Source organism: Saccharomyces cerevisiae, chromosome XV, assembly GCF_000146045.2.
Source record: "Saccharomyces cerevisiae S288C chromosome XV, complete sequence".
Lineage (NCBI taxonomy): Eukaryota > Fungi > Ascomycota > Saccharomycetes > Saccharomycetales > Saccharomycetaceae > Saccharomyces > Saccharomyces cerevisiae.
Window position 1 is genome coordinate 561,170 of NC_001147.6, and position 16,851 is coordinate 578,020.

General features: G+C 38.7%; 7 protein-coding genes and 1 non-coding gene across 8 annotated transcripts, besides 1 other annotated feature; 4 read left to right on the plus strand and 4 right to left on the minus strand.

The window, feature by feature from the left end:
* Window positions 1-3,024, plus strand: RGA1 (GTPase-activating protein RGA1; the record flags this gene model as incomplete). Its single annotated transcript, NM_001183546.1, has 1 exon — window positions 1-3,024. One exon carries the CDS (start codon window positions 1-3, stop codon window positions 3,022-3,024), a length of 3,024 nt encoding a protein of 1,007 aa, NP_014770.1.
* Window positions 3,025-3,306: 282 nt separating this feature from the next.
* On the minus strand, window positions 3,307-5,022 carry ADE2 (phosphoribosylaminoimidazole carboxylase ADE2; the record flags this gene model as incomplete). Its single annotated transcript, NM_001183547.3, has 1 exon — window positions 3,307-5,022. One exon carries the CDS (start codon window positions 5,020-5,022, stop codon window positions 3,307-3,309), a length of 1,716 nt encoding a protein of 571 aa, NP_014771.3.
* Window positions 5,023-5,240: 218 nt separating this feature from the next.
* Window positions 5,241-5,474: an origin of replication (ARS1516; Autonomously Replicating Sequence).
* A 233-nt stretch (window positions 5,475-5,707) lies between these two features.
* Window positions 5,708-8,389, minus strand: AFI1 (Afi1p; the record flags this gene model as incomplete). The annotated part of the gene is made up of 1 exon (NM_001183548.1): window positions 5,708-8,389. One exon carries the CDS (start codon window positions 8,387-8,389, stop codon window positions 5,708-5,710), a length of 2,682 nt encoding a protein of 893 aa, NP_014772.1.
* A 370-nt stretch (window positions 8,390-8,759) lies between these two features.
* ORT1 (Ort1p) lies at window positions 8,760-9,638 on the minus strand (the record flags this gene model as incomplete). Its single annotated transcript, NM_001183549.4, has 1 exon — window positions 8,760-9,638. The coding sequence occupies one exon, from the start codon at window positions 9,636-9,638 to the stop codon at window positions 8,760-8,762; it is 879 nt and encodes a 292-aa protein (NP_014773.4).
* Window positions 9,639-10,788: 1,150 nt separating this feature from the next.
* YNCO0019W lies at window positions 10,789-10,860 on the plus strand. The gene has a single exon. It is a non-coding gene; the product is annotated as a tRNA-Asp (tRNA).
* Window positions 10,861-11,012: 152 nt separating this feature from the next.
* On the minus strand, window positions 11,013-11,669 carry YOR131C (putative haloacid dehalogenase-like hydrolase; the record flags this gene model as incomplete). The annotated part of the gene is made up of 1 exon (NM_001183550.1): window positions 11,013-11,669. The coding sequence occupies one exon, from the start codon at window positions 11,667-11,669 to the stop codon at window positions 11,013-11,015; it is 657 nt and encodes a 218-aa protein (NP_014774.1).
* A 336-nt stretch (window positions 11,670-12,005) lies between these two features.
* Window positions 12,006-13,661, plus strand: VPS17 (retromer subunit VPS17; the record flags this gene model as incomplete). The annotated part of the gene is made up of 1 exon (NM_001183551.3): window positions 12,006-13,661. One exon carries the CDS (start codon window positions 12,006-12,008, stop codon window positions 13,659-13,661), a length of 1,656 nt encoding a protein of 551 aa, NP_014775.3.
* A 267-nt stretch (window positions 13,662-13,928) lies between these two features.
* Window positions 13,929-16,457, plus strand: EFT1 (elongation factor 2; the record flags this gene model as incomplete). Its single annotated transcript, NM_001183552.1, has 1 exon — window positions 13,929-16,457. The coding sequence occupies one exon, from the start codon at window positions 13,929-13,931 to the stop codon at window positions 16,455-16,457; it is 2,529 nt and encodes an 842-aa protein (NP_014776.1).
* Window positions 16,458-16,851: the final 394 nt, after the last annotated feature.

The following is a 16,851-nucleotide window of genomic DNA, read 5'->3' on the forward strand; positions in this document are numbered from 1 at the left end:
ATGGCATCAACTGCTCCCAATGAACAATTTCCATCCTGCGTACGATGCAAAGAATTTATTACCACGGGGCATGCATATGAGTTGGGTTGTGATAGATGGCACACACATTGTTTCGCTTGTTACAAATGTGAGAAACCATTAAGCTGCGAATCTGATTTTTTAGTCCTTGGAACAGGTGCTTTGATCTGCTTTGATTGTTCCGATTCTTGTAAAAATTGCGGTAAAAAGATTGATGATTTGGCCATAATACTGTCCTCTTCAAATGAGGCCTATTGTTCAGATTGTTTTAAATGCTGTAAATGTGGTGAAAATATTGCTGACCTACGGTACGCGAAAACCAAGCGAGGTTTATTCTGTTTAAGCTGTCACGAAAAGCTATTAGCCAAACGAAAATACTACGAAGAGAAGAAAAGGCGACTCAAAAAGAATTTACCAAGTTTACCCACACCTGTGATTGATAATGGCCATACTGATGAGGTCTCAGCTTCTGCAGTCCTCCCAGAAAAAACATTTAGCAGACCTGCATCACTAGTTAATGAGATTCCTTCAGGTTCTGAACCTTCCAAGGACATAGAAACCAATTCGAGTGATATTGTTCCGCATTTTATCACTGGGTATAACGATAGCGATGACAACTCTGGAAGTTCAAAATTCGGTTCAAATGTGTCCATAGATGTTATAGGACCGGAAGAAAATAGCACGGAGCATGTAAATGATGATGTTAAAGAGGAAGCAGAAGCACCTTCAGCGAATATGTCACTCAATGTTGCTACGGATCCAACCCTAAGTTGTAAAGAACCTCCTAGCCATTCGAGGAATTTGTTAAATAAAACACCGTTGAGAAATTCTTCGGGTCAGTATCTCGCAAAATCTCCAAGCTCCTATAGACAGGGAATAATTGTTAACGATAGTCTGGAAGAGAGCGATCAAATTGATCCTCCAAATAACAGTTCACGAAATGCAAGTGAATTGTTGACCTCGGTATTGCATAGCCCAGTTTCTGTTAATATGAAAAATCCGAAGGGTTCAAATACGGATATTTTCAACACCGGTGAAATATCCCAAATGGATCCTTCGCTATCAAGGAAAGTATTGAATAATATTGTCGAAGAAACAAACGCACTTCAAAGGCCAGTTGTTGAAGTTGTCAAGGAAGACAGAAGTGTTCCTGACCTAGCAGGTGTTCAGCAAGAGCAAGCAGAGAAATATTCCTATTCAAACAATAGTGGAAAAGGCAGAAAAATTTCAAGATCATTGTCACGAAGGTCCAAAGATTTGATGATTAATCTAAAATCCAGAGCCACAGGCAAACAGGATAGTAACGTTAAACTTTCACCTGCTTCTAAAGTGACATCTAGACGCTCACAAGATTTAATGAGGGATAATGATTCACATACCGGCCTTGACACACCAAATTCTAACAGCACTTCTTTAGATATTTTGGTGAATAATCAAAAAAGCCTAAACTATAAAAGATTTACCGATAATGGCACTCTTAGGGTGACTAGTGGAAAGGAAACCGCCCTTGAAGAACAGAAGAATCACAGTTTTAAATCTCCGTCACCAATTGATCATTTGTTACAATCGCCAGCTACACCAAGTAATGTATCCATGTATCGAACTCCGCCTTTAGATAGCTCATTGACATTTGATAGGCGGAATGGGTCTTCATACAGTAACCAAAATTATAGCATACCTAGTTGGCAGAAAACTCCAAAGACCCAATTGGAGAATAGCGACAATTTTGAGGAACAGAAGGAAACACTTTACGAAAATAGCGAATCTAGAAACGATCCCTCGCTTGATAAAGAAATTGTCACGGCAGAGCACTATCTGAAGCAATTAAAAATAAATTTGAAAGAACTTGAATCTCAAAGGGAAGAATTAATGAAAGAGATCACTGAAATGAAGTCTATGAAAGAGGCTCTACGCCGACATATTGAATCCTATAATAGCGAGAAAAATAAACTATATCTTGACTCCAATGAATTATCAAATAATCCACCGATGATAAATGAAATCAGCTTAGGTGAGTCGCCACCCGTGAAACATGTTGCAACTGCAAGTTCTGTAGCGCGAAGTTCTGTTAAACCAAAATTTTGGAAGTTTTTTTCATCTGCAAAGCCACAGACCGAGCAATCTATACAAGGTGTCAGTACAAATAATACAAATTCCATCGTTAAAAGTGCCCCAGTTTTGCTTTCTGCTCCCTCATCTGGTAGTAATTCCGGCCGTTTAGAAATTTCACCACCTGTGCTACAAAATCCTAATGAATTTAGTGACGTTAGATTAGTACCTATCGAGAACGATGCAAATATGGGACAAAGTAAAGATGGAGAAGAATATTTGGATGGAAGCAATTTGTATGGTTCAAGTCTCGTTGCTAGGTGCAATTATGAAAACAATGAAATACCGATGATACTATCTGTCTGCATAGATTTTATTGAATCAGACGAAGAAAATATGAGATCGGAGGGCATTTATAGAAAATCAGGTTCCCAGCTAGTCATAGAAGAAATAGAAAAGCAATTTTCTGCATGGAAAGTACAACAAAATACCGAAACGCCAAATATTTTAACGGAACAAGATCTCAACGTTGTTACTGGTGTGTTGAAGCGATACTTAAGAAAGCTCCCCAACCCTATCTTTACCTTTCAAATATACGAGCCGTTGATGAGGTTAGTTAAATCTAAAAAAATGATGGAAAACTTGCCATTTGTTGGAGGAAAGTTGTCCTTAGAAGCAAAGAATTCGGACACTTATATGTCGAGCAAGAGCGCTTTAAAAAACATATTGGAAGACCTTCCAAGGGAACATTATAGGGTGTTAAGAGTACTGAGTGAACATATAGAAAAGGTTACACGGTACAGTCACTGGAATCGAATGACGCTTTATAATTTGGCTTTAGTTTTTGCTCCAGGTTTGATTCGTGATTTCAGTGGAGAAAAGGATATTATTGATATGAAAGAAAGAAACTATATTGTCGCATTTATATTTGGGAACTACAAAGATATCCTGACGTAGCGCTATCCTCGGTTCTGCATTGAGCCGCCTTATATGAACTGTATCGAAACGTTATTTTTTTAATCGCAGACTTAAGCAGGTAATTATTCCTTGCTTCTTGTTACTGGATATGTATGTATGTATAATAAGTGATCTTATGTATGAAATTCTTAAAAAAGGACACCTGTAAGCGTTGATTTCTATGTATGAAGTCCACATTTGATGTAATCATAACAAAGCCTAAAAAATAGGTATATCATTTTATAATTATTTGCTGTACAAGTATATCAATAAACTTATATATTACTTGTTTTCTAGATAAGCTTCGTAACCGACAGTTTCTAACTTTTGTGCTTTGACAAGAACTTCTTCTTCTTGCTTTAATAAAAACTGTTCCATTTTCGTTGTATAACTTGAATCATAAGCGCCAAGCAGTCTGACAGCCAACAGCGCAGCGTTCGTACTATTATTAATAGCGACGGTAGCTACTGGAACACCTCTAGGCATTTGCACAATTGAATGTAAAGAATCTACTCCATCTAGACAAGAACCTTTTACGGGCACACCGATGACAGGAAGTGGTGTCATTGCAGCCACCATACCTGGCAAGTGAGCAGCCCCACCAGCTCCAGCGATAATTGTTTTAATTCCACGCTTGCTTGCGGAAATAGCATATGCTGACATCCTATGTGGAGTTCTATGAGCAGAGACTATTGTCACTTCAAATGGAACGCCAAAATCTTTTAAAACCGCACATGCGGCAGACATTACCGGCAAGTCAGAGTCTGATCCCATGATGATTCCAACCAATGGTTTGACCATTGCTTCCAAGTCCAACTTTTGAGCGACAGAGATTTTGATTGGAATATCAGTTCTACCTGTAATGTAGTTCAGCCTTTGTTCACATTCCGCCATACTGGAGGCAATAATATTTATGTGACCTACTTTTCTGTTAGGTCTAGACTCTTTTCCATATAAGTACACTGAGGAACCTGGAGTCGCCAATGCTCTTTCGCAAGTTTCTAGCTCTTTATCTTTTGTATGTTTGTCTCCAAGAACATTTAGCATAATGGCGTTCGTTGTAATGGTGGAGAAAGATGTGAAATTCTTTGGCATTGGCAAATCCAATATTGATCTCAAATGAGCTTCAAATTGAGAAGTGACGCAAGCATCAATGGTATAATGTCCAGAGTTGTGAGGCCTTGGGGCAATTTCGTTAATAAGCAATTCCCCTGTTTCTAAATAGAACATTTCCACACCAAATATACCACAACCGGGAAAAGATTTGATTGCATTTTCTGCCAACAACTTCGCCTTAAGTTGAACGGAGTCCGGAACTCTAGCAGGCGCATAACATAAGTCACAAATATTGTCCTTGTGGATAGTCTCTACAATTGGGTAAGAAAACACTAAACCGTTAACAGATCTCACAATCATGACTGCTAATTCTTTAGTAAATGGTGCCCATTTTTCGGCGTACAAAGGACGATCCTTCAGTACTTCCAAAGCTTCCGGAATCATTTCCTTATTCTTTACAACGAAGTTACCTCTTCCATCGTATGCCAAAGTCCTCGACTTCAAGACGAATGGAAAACCCAAATCTCTTCCAACATTCAATAGGGACGTCTCACTGGCTTGTTCCACAGGAACACTTTGGGTAACTGCTATACCATTTTTGATTAAATGCTCTTTTTGAATATATTTGTCTTGTATCAATCTGATTGTTTCTGGAGAAGGGTAAATTTTTAATTTGGGATGTTTTACTTGAAGATTCTTTAGTGTAGGAACATCAACATGCTCAATCTCAATCGTTAGCACATCACATTTTTCAGCTAGTTTTTCGATATCAAGAGGATTGGAAAAGGAGCCATTAACGTGGTCATTGGAGTTGCTTATTTGTTTGGCAGGAGAATTTTCAGCATCTAGTATTACCGTCTTAATGTTGAGCCTGTTTGCTGCCTCAACAATCATACGTCCCAATTGTCCCCCTCCTAATATACCAACTGTTCTAGAATCCATACTTGATTGTTTTGTCCGATTTTCTTGTTTTTCTTGATTGTTATAGTAGGATGTACTTAGAAGAGAGATCCAACGATTTTACGCACCAATTTATACATGAAATGCTCCATAATATTGTCCATTTAGTTCTTAATAAAAGGTCAGCAAGAGTCAATCACTTAGTATTACCCGGTTCGTAGCCATGCAACAAGAGTCATTTGTCAGCATAGCTGTAATAATCAATCATGACGTAAGAAATGTATCATAATTAAAAGTTGTTAAAGATGTCAGTGTTATGTTGGTGTTACAAAATTCTCGGCTTCTCACTAATATTTAATATCTCTTAAATTTTATCTGTCTTTGATTCTTTTAAGAAAAGTTATGTATTATTCAAGAAAAAGTCAATTCCGCATCAAAAGGTAAAATTTATATAAACTGCTTTAAAATTTCATGAAACTAGGCAACTTTTCGAAATGATCTTTTTCGAGCATGAAGTTTCTTTTATAATAACCTGGTCAAAAGCTTTCAATATATAATACATTTGGTATTTACGGAAATGAGATGATATACTGGTAGTGCGCTAGTCAAGTTCTAATTAAATTAAAATGCAAAATAGTAATGTCAGATGGACACATTGGGCGAAATAGCTAACCCATAAGCATGAATCCTGTAACTTATGTAATACGTTAATCACGATACGGCGTTACTAGTCTTCCTTTTGAGTGGTTTCTAATGTAGATTCTTGTTGTTCGTTAATTTGCTTCAAGCCGTTTAGCATTCCTGATTCGTTTGAAGATAGAGGAACAGATGCGCCAGCGAAAGATGATGATGCAATGGTAGAGGAAGTGTTGGTCGAATCTCCCTTTTTGGAAATAAAGTGTCGTTTTGATTCTAGATAGGCTTCTCGCAATTGATTGTGGAGATACTTCTTTAAAAGGGCCATACCTATGGGATGACATTCTAACCTATAGAGTAATTTCGTAATAGCATAGCAGATTTTTGACGCCCTTCTTTCTAGTAGAGGAGAAGCCCTTAGCTTGGGTGAGATGACTGAGGATGCGTTTGTAAATTCGGGATAATTGGAATTTCCAGTACCCTGCCCATTACCTCCCAGAATCCTTATATTAGGGCGTGTACTCAGTTGTAAAAACTGTCTCAATGAAGAAGATTGAGCAATTCTGGTCAAATACGTTCTTCTCCTGGACAGAGATTTTGTGAAGGGCAAATCCTGCCCACTTTCTTTTGTAATAAATGTGAGGAAAAACGCCAAGATATCAAAACTGTAAATTTGAGTAAAAAGATCTATTGCTGATACTATAACACCGTGGGGATCTTTTTCGATGCCCATATAGCTGTTAAAATTATCGAAACCCTGACGCACTTCGCTTTCAAAACTCCACCTAGAAATATTATCACCGTGTAACTGAGCTGTGGGTAATATTTTGAACGGAGAATAGTTCAAACAAGCGTTTAAAAACTTCTCAATGTTTGTCCTGCTTACCGATACCATGCGAAACAGCTCTTTAACAATGTCCAATATTTGGCTTAATTGGGAATATATTTGCTCTGTGGAAAATAACTGGCATGTGTTTCCTAAGCTAAATAAACAATTATCCAAGTTAGACAATAGTTCAATACTATGCAGTGTAAAATAATCAAAGAACTCCGGGAAAATGAAAAAATCTTTATAAAACATGATATATTCATCTTTTAGTGCTATATTAGGTGGAATTTCTCGTCTTTTCAAAGCGTCCAGAAGGTTTTCCAACTGAAGAACATTCAGCCTTCTCAAAACGCTCATGATAGTATCACTATCATGATATTCGTCGATAAGAAGAGAAAAGAGCTTCTGGCCCAAGTTTACCTGACTTTCGTTGACTGCGTTGGTTGAGAAATGAGGCCTATTGAATATCTTTCTCAAAGGGTTAGGCCCAATCTTCACTTCTGCCACTGTATCTGGCTTTTCTTTTTCTGGACTATTATTTTCATAAAACACTCCCTCATCCACATCGTAGTAATAATCCCAGATATCTAACTGGTATCGGAAAATTGGATTGGCAGTTCCGATAATTGCAAAGCATCCGACAAAATCACTATTCGATGCTACATACGCCCGCAAACCGTCAACAAGAGAAATGTCCATATAGGGAAAAATCAACGCAGCATTTCCTTTGAAGTATGATTGTGGATCGCTAGCATAAGTTGCCGTTATGTTGGCTAATGACAAAATAAAAGCGCATAGGTCTTCTTTACTCAGTTTAGTTGAATTGATGACTAACTTCCATGCATTAACTTTTTGTCCGGCTTTAAGAAGGTAAGGGACAAATTTATCCAAAAATTTTAAAACTAGTTCATTATAATCATTTTCAATATAAATAGGCTCTCTTCTAATCATATTAAATTGCAATGGGATTTTTAACAAAAATGGCGGGAGCGTCTTTGGCTGAAATCTTGTAAAATGATATTGAATGAGTTGGTCATGAAAAGTCACAATGTTACCATACTTGTCCTTAGTGTCAAATCCATTGATGCAAAAGAGTTTCTTTAAAGTGGAATCCGGGTCTAAAAATACTTTGGTAATGATAGATTCGTCATGGATAGAGTGTAGCACTTCTTGTATACTACTTTTGGAATGTATGTCATTAATCAATGTAAGGTCAATACTGTTTAGCATATTAAAGCAATCAAGCAGTATGTCTGTAGCAGCAGCTTGAGTGGGAGCTTTCATATACAAGTCTAACACTAATACAATAATATTTTTGAATGCAAAGAAGGTTTTTAATGGTGTTCCGATGGCAATCGACTTGATTACTGCCCCTCTATCGTTCGTGGTGTCTAATACTGTGTTGGCGACATTTATGAAAAATAAAGGTTCGTTGTCGATGGCTTTCTGATTATTCTGAACTTCCTGGCATTCGAGCTCATCATCTTCCAAGACAATAGTGTATCTATTATTTTTTGCATCTTGATGATTTTCGGCATCGTAATATATGCTATTGGTAACACTACCATCTGACTGTTCACGATGATGCAGATTGAAACTGAAACGAGGGTCTTTTGGCACAGGAAAGAGTTGATAGTTTTGAGTAAACTTATTGTAATAAAGGGTAAACACTGTAATATCTTGTTTGCCGGGATTTCTCTCTATGCTACTCGGTATCATTAAACTTGCCAAGTTCATAGACACCGACGTATTGCCGTTGCGTTGCTCATGTGAGAACTGATTGAAACCTGGAATATCTTTCGGGTATTGGTGCTTCAAAATAGGACCTAATTTATTATCAAATTCTGCGGATATTATATAGCTGACATTCGGCCTTTCAAAAGGAAAGGATTCATTTTCTATCGACCTGTTGCTGATAGAGTTATTTAGTTCTCTTCGCAACATCCGGTAGCCAAAAATGTTTGCGTACCAAAGACTCTAACAGTGGGCGGTACTATGCTTGATCTTGATTTTATAGAGCTTGCACTTTTATAGAAGAACCATTGCTACCTAGACAGTTTTTTTTGTTTACATTCGAATCATTTTTTTTTTTGCATTTAGTTAAATCCGAAGTCCTGACTAGATAATTTACTGTCAGAGAATAGTAGCATCTATGCAAGAAACTGGTATACAATAGTCGAGAGGTTGTTGTAAAAAACACAAAATACTAACACAAAGCCTGGCTGTTGAGATTGTGCGACATTCTTGATCAGTAAATGGTATTACAGACTGTCTATCAATGTTACATACTTGCTTATTACACGATTTATTGTATTTAAAGTGCAGAAAGAGTCTCAAAGATGTAAAAAACTGCAGCGTTTGCTGGTACTGCCCTAAAAAGGGTTATACCCAGTCCTCGATAAAAACCCTTTAGTCCAAATTTGCCAAATATCTTCTTCACCGCATTGGTGAGGCTTATATGTTCAGTTTGCATTACTGATTTCACAGTATCCGCAGGAAAAATACTGGCGTTGAATGCCAATCCAGCGCTCCCTCCACTAATAAGTAGTTCCCATATCTTACTTTCATCTCTTTTTGGGTCATCAAGGGAGTGCCTATCTTTCAACGACTTCTTAACTATTTCGTAGGTTGCAAACCAGGCAACACCACCGAAGCTTTCTCGAATAAAAGTGCCCGATTGCCCTTGCCACAATCCTGCCAATCCTCTCTCAGTTATAATTGCTTTTATTGTAGGCAACACCTTTGTATGTTTCGTTTTAGCTGATGCAACTTGTAAGTTCGCAACCTGCAACTTACACTTCACCAGCTCCACGGGTGTCAAAACTAAACTAGCACATGAACCCGCTACTCCACCAGAGATCAGGATTTGCCCCAACGGGGAAACGTTTGTATGTTTTTCTAAAAATTTAGAACATTGGTTATAAGACACAAATAATGTCGCGTTCTCCAGACATGCTCCAACTAAAGGTGAAGCAATGCCTTGAAAAAACCCTCGTGCTATTCCTTCATTTTGGTAAGTAAATTTTATACAAGACCATGTTGTTGGGAACACGTTGGATGCTTGTGTTTGCAACCTGACTTTCACAGTATCGAAAGGAAACTCGATCACCTTACCACAGGCGCCTGCAATGGAACCGTTTATTATATCGAGTATAGCGCCTTCTATTAATCCTTTCTTTTTACTGTCCTCCATTATACGTTGACCTTCCAGAATTTGAGTTCCCTATAGGTTAAAGAAAAGTTTCTACGACAAAGCATCTACGCTTTAACAATTAACTATACCCGTGCTTCGATAATTTCACACTTTTCTGAATCTATCGACGCCAGGAGCAGAGAACTTATCATTGGCGATTCTTGACGCTGCGGCCACAGCGGCCACAGCGGAAAACGTATATGTCACATTTTTCGAGCTCAAGGTGAGTCACGATGCAGAACTGGAACGTACTAGGACTAAGTTGCAACGATGAAACTACAATGCTACGCTTTCTTCGTGCTAAGTACTCATTGTATCCATTAATATGGTCCACAAAAAGGGTAGGCTGCTGTTGTGCTTCATTAAGACTGGTCAAAAACACGGATCCAGCAGCAACAGCACCTGCATGGATGGAATAGGATTGGTGCTAAATCACTTGGAATTAAACACAAGGATTTTGGTCGGCAATATTATATAAATATAGTCAGATGAGTGCTTCATTTTTGTTGATAAGTATTAATGAAGATTAAGTGTGGATAATACTGTCTTTGATACTATACATTTAATGTGACGAATTGTATGACTCGTATACATAACTACCAAAGCGTAGATCTTTAACTTATTTTCAGCACTGTCCGAAATGCTCAGTTAGCAGTTTAGTACATTCACGTTAAAACGTGTATGTTCGAATAAAAATCAACTCACTCATCGACTGATATTCATACTACTGGTATATTGTCATACGGTGTAAGAAGATGACATAAAATCGAAAAACAATGGTAAAGTATAATGGCAACTGAAATGCAAGGATTTGATAACGTCATAAAATGATGAAAAATATAAAATGGAGGGAGAAGTAACAGGTACGTAGAAATATTGGTTCCCTTTATGGATCCCTATATCATCGTGCAGAACTTCTCGTATATTCGATATACCTAAATTATAGCCCTTAACAATAATGAAATCCTAACGATTATCCCGAAAATTCACCTATTTCTCAGTATATGAAATGTACATTAACGTAAACACTCATCTTGCTACCATCATTATTTATATTGACATTAATGATCACTTGCTGCAACATTTTTTTATTTTTTCAAATCATATGAAACAAGTATTAATAAAAACACCGTTAACCCAACAATTAAAATCCGTGATAGTTTAATGGTCAGAATGGGCGCTTGTCGCGTGCCAGATCGGGGTTCAATTCCCCGTCGCGGAGATTTTTTTGCTGATTTGATGTGTTCTCGAACTTTGTGATGCCGAAAAAATCAAGGTAATTCCGCCATAGCTACTATATTAGCTCTAAAAAACATCTAAGAATAAAATGGTATTTCAATCATATGTACATATCTAAGTAAAGTTTTTTTTTTTTTAGAAACTTTCTTTATTCATATTTTGAATCAATTCAATTATTTCGGAAAGATCCTCTACTGAAACGTCTACTAGTTCTTTATGTTCGAGCAGTAAATGTCCATTCACATGATTCTTGAGTAATACCGTGAAACATCCAGCAGATCTACCGGATTTCATGTCGTCAAATGAATCTCCTACCATGATCATTTCCAAGGGCCTTATATTTAGCTTCGAGGCGATGTGTAATAATGGGTCTGGTTGCGGTTTTGTAGGCCTAAACTCCCTTGTCACAATATAGTCAAACCTCGAAAGCTCGGATGGAATAAATCTTTTAACAAAAGTCTCTACCGGGGCTCCGACATTTCTAGTACATATGTTCTTGCTAATACCATTTTTCGTCAAATACCTCATTATGTCAACCAGACCAGGCTGCGGTTGCATCTCCTTCATGGCTTTTGCCTCAACTAATTCTATTCTATCATGCGCTTCTTTTTTTTCTTTTTCTGTGGGCAATGTATCAATGAAATGAAGGATATCAATCGATTTGTCCTCCAATCCTATGGCGTTTCTCATTGCTGGAAACATCCAAGGCTGGGGTAGGCATAATGTGCCATCCATATCAAATACAACCGCTTTGATGTGTTTTAATCCCTGTAGTCCTTGTAGCTTTGTCATTATTCTGTGATACACTTTCAGTGACTATTGAACCGTATATATTGCCCGACTATCCTAATGATTGTGTTAGCGGCACCTGGCGATTGAGTCGAACACCCTGATATTTCGTTATAAGATATATATGACTTTTCTGGTTTTTTCGTTTTCTTTACACTTTTTTCCATAGCACGCGTTCAAAGCCTAATTTTGTAGAAAGGGGACGTTTTCAAGAGTGATTGAACTAGTTGAATATACTGTTTTGGTTTTGGTAAACGCCAAAATAGTTTGTTTTGAAAAGCTGATCTAATTTTTTTTTGCCGTACTGTACCCTTAGTCAATCCATCTATCCTCTGAACAATGACTTCGGCTGTACCTTATGATCCATATGATGATCTGGATAACAATCCATTTGCTGAGCCCCAGGAGGAAGATTCTGAACCTGCTGCAACAACCACAGATGGATCATCTTCTATGTCAGAGGAGCGTGTAGGTACTGAGCAAACTGCAGCTTCCGTTCAGGACAACGGAACTGCAAATAACATTCAAAATGGTCTTGGTGAAGAAGGAAACGCAACACGATCAAAAACTTCAAACGAACACAATGAAAACCAACAACCATCTCAACCATCAGAACGTGTTATACTTCCTGAAAGAAGTGATGAGAAAAAAAAATACACTCTACTTGCAAAAGTAACAGGATTGGAACGATTTGGATCTGCAACCGGTAAGAAAGAGAATCCGACTATTATATTTGATTGCTCCACAAATTTGCCAACATTTCGCAAACAACAATACAAGAATGTCAAAAAATCATACGAAGAATTCCACCAATTGTTCAAATATCTGAATGTTGCCATTCAGGAATCTTTTGTTCCTACTCTTCCCTCTGCGTATACTACATTCGGAATTAATAGCGAAGAAGATAGGATGAAAGTAACGCGAAATTTCCAACTTTGGTTTAACAGGCTATCGCAAGACCCCTTAATTATTCGGAATGAAGAAGTGGCCTTTTTCATTGAAAGTGACTTTAATACGTACACACCCATCAACAAGTCCAAATCACTCGCATCTGGGTTGAAAAGAAAAACATTGAAACAATTAGCACCTCCATATGATGAAATCACAGAATTAGCAGAATTCCGGCCATTAGTCAAGTCTATATATGTTGTTTCTCAGAGCTTGCAAGAAAAACTGCTAAGAGTTTCCAGAAATCGCAAGATGATGGTTCAAGAAGAAAATGCCTTCGGCCAGGATTTCGTTAATCTAGATGAGCACAATAAACTTTACAGAAGATACGGTAAAATATTGACTGCTGTGGGTGATATTGATAGCATTATAGCAACCATGGACATGGCGACATTGTACGATGGTTTAGAGTGGATTGTCAGAGATGCTTATGCCGTGAAGGAAGCATTGACCAACAGGCATTTTATCATGCGAAATCTAGTACAGGCACAGCAGAATTCAAAGGCGAAACAGGAACAAGCACGCAGGTTCCGGTCAAGAAGAGATATTAACCCTATGAAAATCGATGAAGCACTACGTCAGTTGAAAGCTGCAGCTAAAAACGAACAAGTTTTGACCCTTAAGCTTCAACGAATCACGTCCAACATGATTATCGAGAGAAAACAGTGGATTAGCTGGTATGAAGAATGGATAAGAAGCTCGATCAAAGAATTTACACTAAGAAAGATAGAGTATGAAAGAAAGAAGCTGACGTTACTAGAACGAGTACGTTCTGATATCAGAAAAGCTGATGAAAACGGAGGTTTGTCACGTCTAGGACGCCATGCTGTCTCAAACAACAACTCCGATACTTCTCAAACCCTTAAAGGGGACAGTTGGACGGGAGAGAGCAACCGCAAAAGTCAAATCCCCATCAACAAGATCGCTCATACCGAATTTGATGATGAACTATTCACTGAAGACGATGGGTACAACTCTCAGGACTCAGACACTACATCACTGAATGCGCGCCATGCTGCTTCACTTTTGGGCATGTCCACTAAATAATACGTATATAAAGTAGAAAATTCATACCTTTGAACAAGGTGATCTTTTTCCTTTAGTTGATATTAATCCCGGGTAAACTTCCGTGTTGCACTTTTAAAATTTTTTTTCAAATCTCACCTAGAAAATTTTTTTTTGCCATGAGCCTTCCTTTAATTAATCTCAATTGCATACTACTGTTGTATTAAACGCTTCACTGGTTTTTTTACTTAACCCCATTTGCCAGAAAGCCAGACCTACGCACCCAAGAATTTTTAATAACAGATAAAAATGGTTGCTTTCACTGTTGACCAAATGCGTTCTTTAATGGACAAAGTTACCAATGTGCGTAACATGTCCGTTATTGCTCACGTCGATCATGGTAAGTCCACTTTGACCGATTCCTTGGTCCAAAGAGCCGGTATTATTTCCGCTGCTAAGGCTGGTGAAGCTCGTTTCACCGATACCAGAAAGGATGAACAAGAAAGAGGTATCACTATCAAGTCTACCGCTATTTCTCTATACTCTGAAATGTCTGACGAAGATGTCAAGGAAATCAAGCAAAAGACCGACGGTAACTCCTTCTTGATCAACTTGATCGACTCTCCAGGTCACGTTGACTTCTCCTCTGAAGTTACTGCCGCTTTACGTGTCACTGACGGTGCTTTGGTTGTCGTCGACACCATTGAAGGTGTCTGTGTCCAAACCGAAACTGTTTTGAGACAAGCTTTGGGTGAAAGAATCAAGCCTGTTGTTGTTATCAACAAGGTCGACAGAGCTTTGTTGGAATTGCAAGTTTCTAAGGAAGATTTATACCAAACCTTTGCCAGAACTGTTGAATCCGTTAACGTCATCGTTTCCACCTACGCCGATGAAGTTTTGGGTGATGTCCAAGTTTACCCAGCCAGAGGTACCGTTGCCTTCGGTTCCGGTTTGCACGGTTGGGCTTTCACTATCCGTCAATTCGCCACCAGATATGCTAAGAAATTCGGTGTCGACAAGGCCAAGATGATGGACAGATTATGGGGTGACTCTTTCTTCAACCCAAAGACCAAGAAGTGGACCAACAAGGACACTGATGCTGAAGGTAAGCCATTGGAAAGAGCTTTCAACATGTTCATCTTGGACCCAATCTTCAGATTATTCACTGCTATCATGAACTTCAAGAAAGACGAAATTCCAGTTTTGCTAGAAAAGTTGGAAATTGTCTTGAAGGGTGACGAAAAGGACTTGGAAGGTAAGGCCTTGTTGAAGGTTGTTATGAGAAAGTTCTTGCCAGCTGCCGATGCCTTATTGGAAATGATTGTCTTGCACTTGCCATCTCCAGTCACTGCTCAAGCCTACAGAGCTGAACAATTATACGAAGGTCCAGCTGACGATGCCAACTGTATTGCTATCAAGAACTGTGATCCAAAGGCTGATTTGATGTTGTACGTCTCCAAGATGGTGCCAACCTCTGATAAGGGTAGATTCTACGCCTTCGGTAGAGTTTTTGCCGGTACTGTTAAGTCCGGTCAAAAGGTCAGAATCCAAGGTCCAAACTACGTTCCAGGTAAGAAGGACGATTTGTTCATCAAGGCCATTCAAAGAGTTGTTTTGATGATGGGTAGATTTGTCGAACCAATCGATGACTGTCCAGCCGGTAACATTATCGGTTTAGTCGGTATCGATCAATTCTTGTTGAAGACTGGTACTTTGACCACCAGTGAAACTGCTCACAACATGAAGGTCATGAAATTCTCTGTCTCTCCAGTTGTGCAAGTCGCTGTCGAAGTCAAGAACGCTAACGACTTACCAAAATTGGTCGAAGGTTTGAAGAGATTGTCCAAGTCTGATCCATGTGTCTTGACCTATATGTCTGAATCCGGTGAACATATCGTTGCTGGTACCGGTGAATTGCATTTGGAAATTTGTTTGCAAGATTTGGAACACGACCACGCTGGTGTTCCATTGAAGATCTCCCCACCAGTTGTCGCTTACAGAGAAACTGTTGAAAGTGAATCTTCTCAAACTGCTTTGTCCAAGTCTCCAAACAAGCATAACAGAATCTACTTGAAGGCTGAACCAATTGACGAAGAAGTCTCTTTGGCTATTGAAAACGGTATCATCAACCCAAGAGATGATTTCAAGGCCAGAGCTAGAATCATGGCTGACGACTACGGTTGGGATGTCACCGATGCCAGAAAGATCTGGTGTTTCGGTCCAGACGGTAACGGTCCAAACTTGGTTATTGACCAAACTAAGGCTGTCCAATACTTGCACGAAATCAAGGATTCCGTTGTTGCTGCTTTCCAATGGGCTACCAAGGAAGGTCCAATTTTCGGTGAAGAAATGAGATCTGTCAGAGTTAACATTTTGGATGTTACTTTACATGCCGATGCTATCCACAGAGGTGGTGGTCAAATCATCCCAACCATGAGAAGAGCTACTTACGCCGGTTTCTTGTTGGCTGATCCAAAGATCCAAGAACCAGTTTTCTTGGTCGAAATTCAATGTCCAGAACAAGCCGTCGGTGGTATCTACTCCGTCTTAAACAAGAAGAGAGGTCAAGTCGTTTCTGAAGAACAAAGACCAGGTACTCCATTGTTTACCGTCAAGGCCTACTTGCCAGTTAACGAATCTTTCGGTTTCACTGGTGAATTGAGACAAGCTACCGGTGGTCAAGCTTTCCCACAAATGGTTTTCGACCATTGGTCCACTTTAGGTTCTGACCCATTGGACCCAACCTCTAAGGCTGGTGAAATTGTTCTTGCTGCTCGTAAGAGACACGGTATGAAGGAAGAAGTTCCAGGCTGGCAAGAATATTACGACAAATTGTAAGAAGTCTAAATGAGAAAAGGTGGTTCTGTAAGAGCAAACCTTACCGCCTTATGATCTTTTTCATTTATTCTCTGCTTTAAAATTTTGTCGTAATAAAAATAGTATGGTAATAGACTTATATATTATTTTCTTACACATTTTTGTCATATAGTTATATTCCGAATGTTTACAATCGAACCCATCATAAAAATGGACCTTTTCGTATTACCGCCCCCTTTGTAGAGGGGGAGGAACGGCAACTTCTTGACTATTACGACGTATCACCACCCCGTTAGATATACTATGGAAAAAACTATTAAAAACCATTATAATTCATTAATGACATCGGTCCTGAGGTAGTATTACGTATAACTTACCTGGCTCTTGGTCATAGCTTTTTATCCGTTTACGAAAA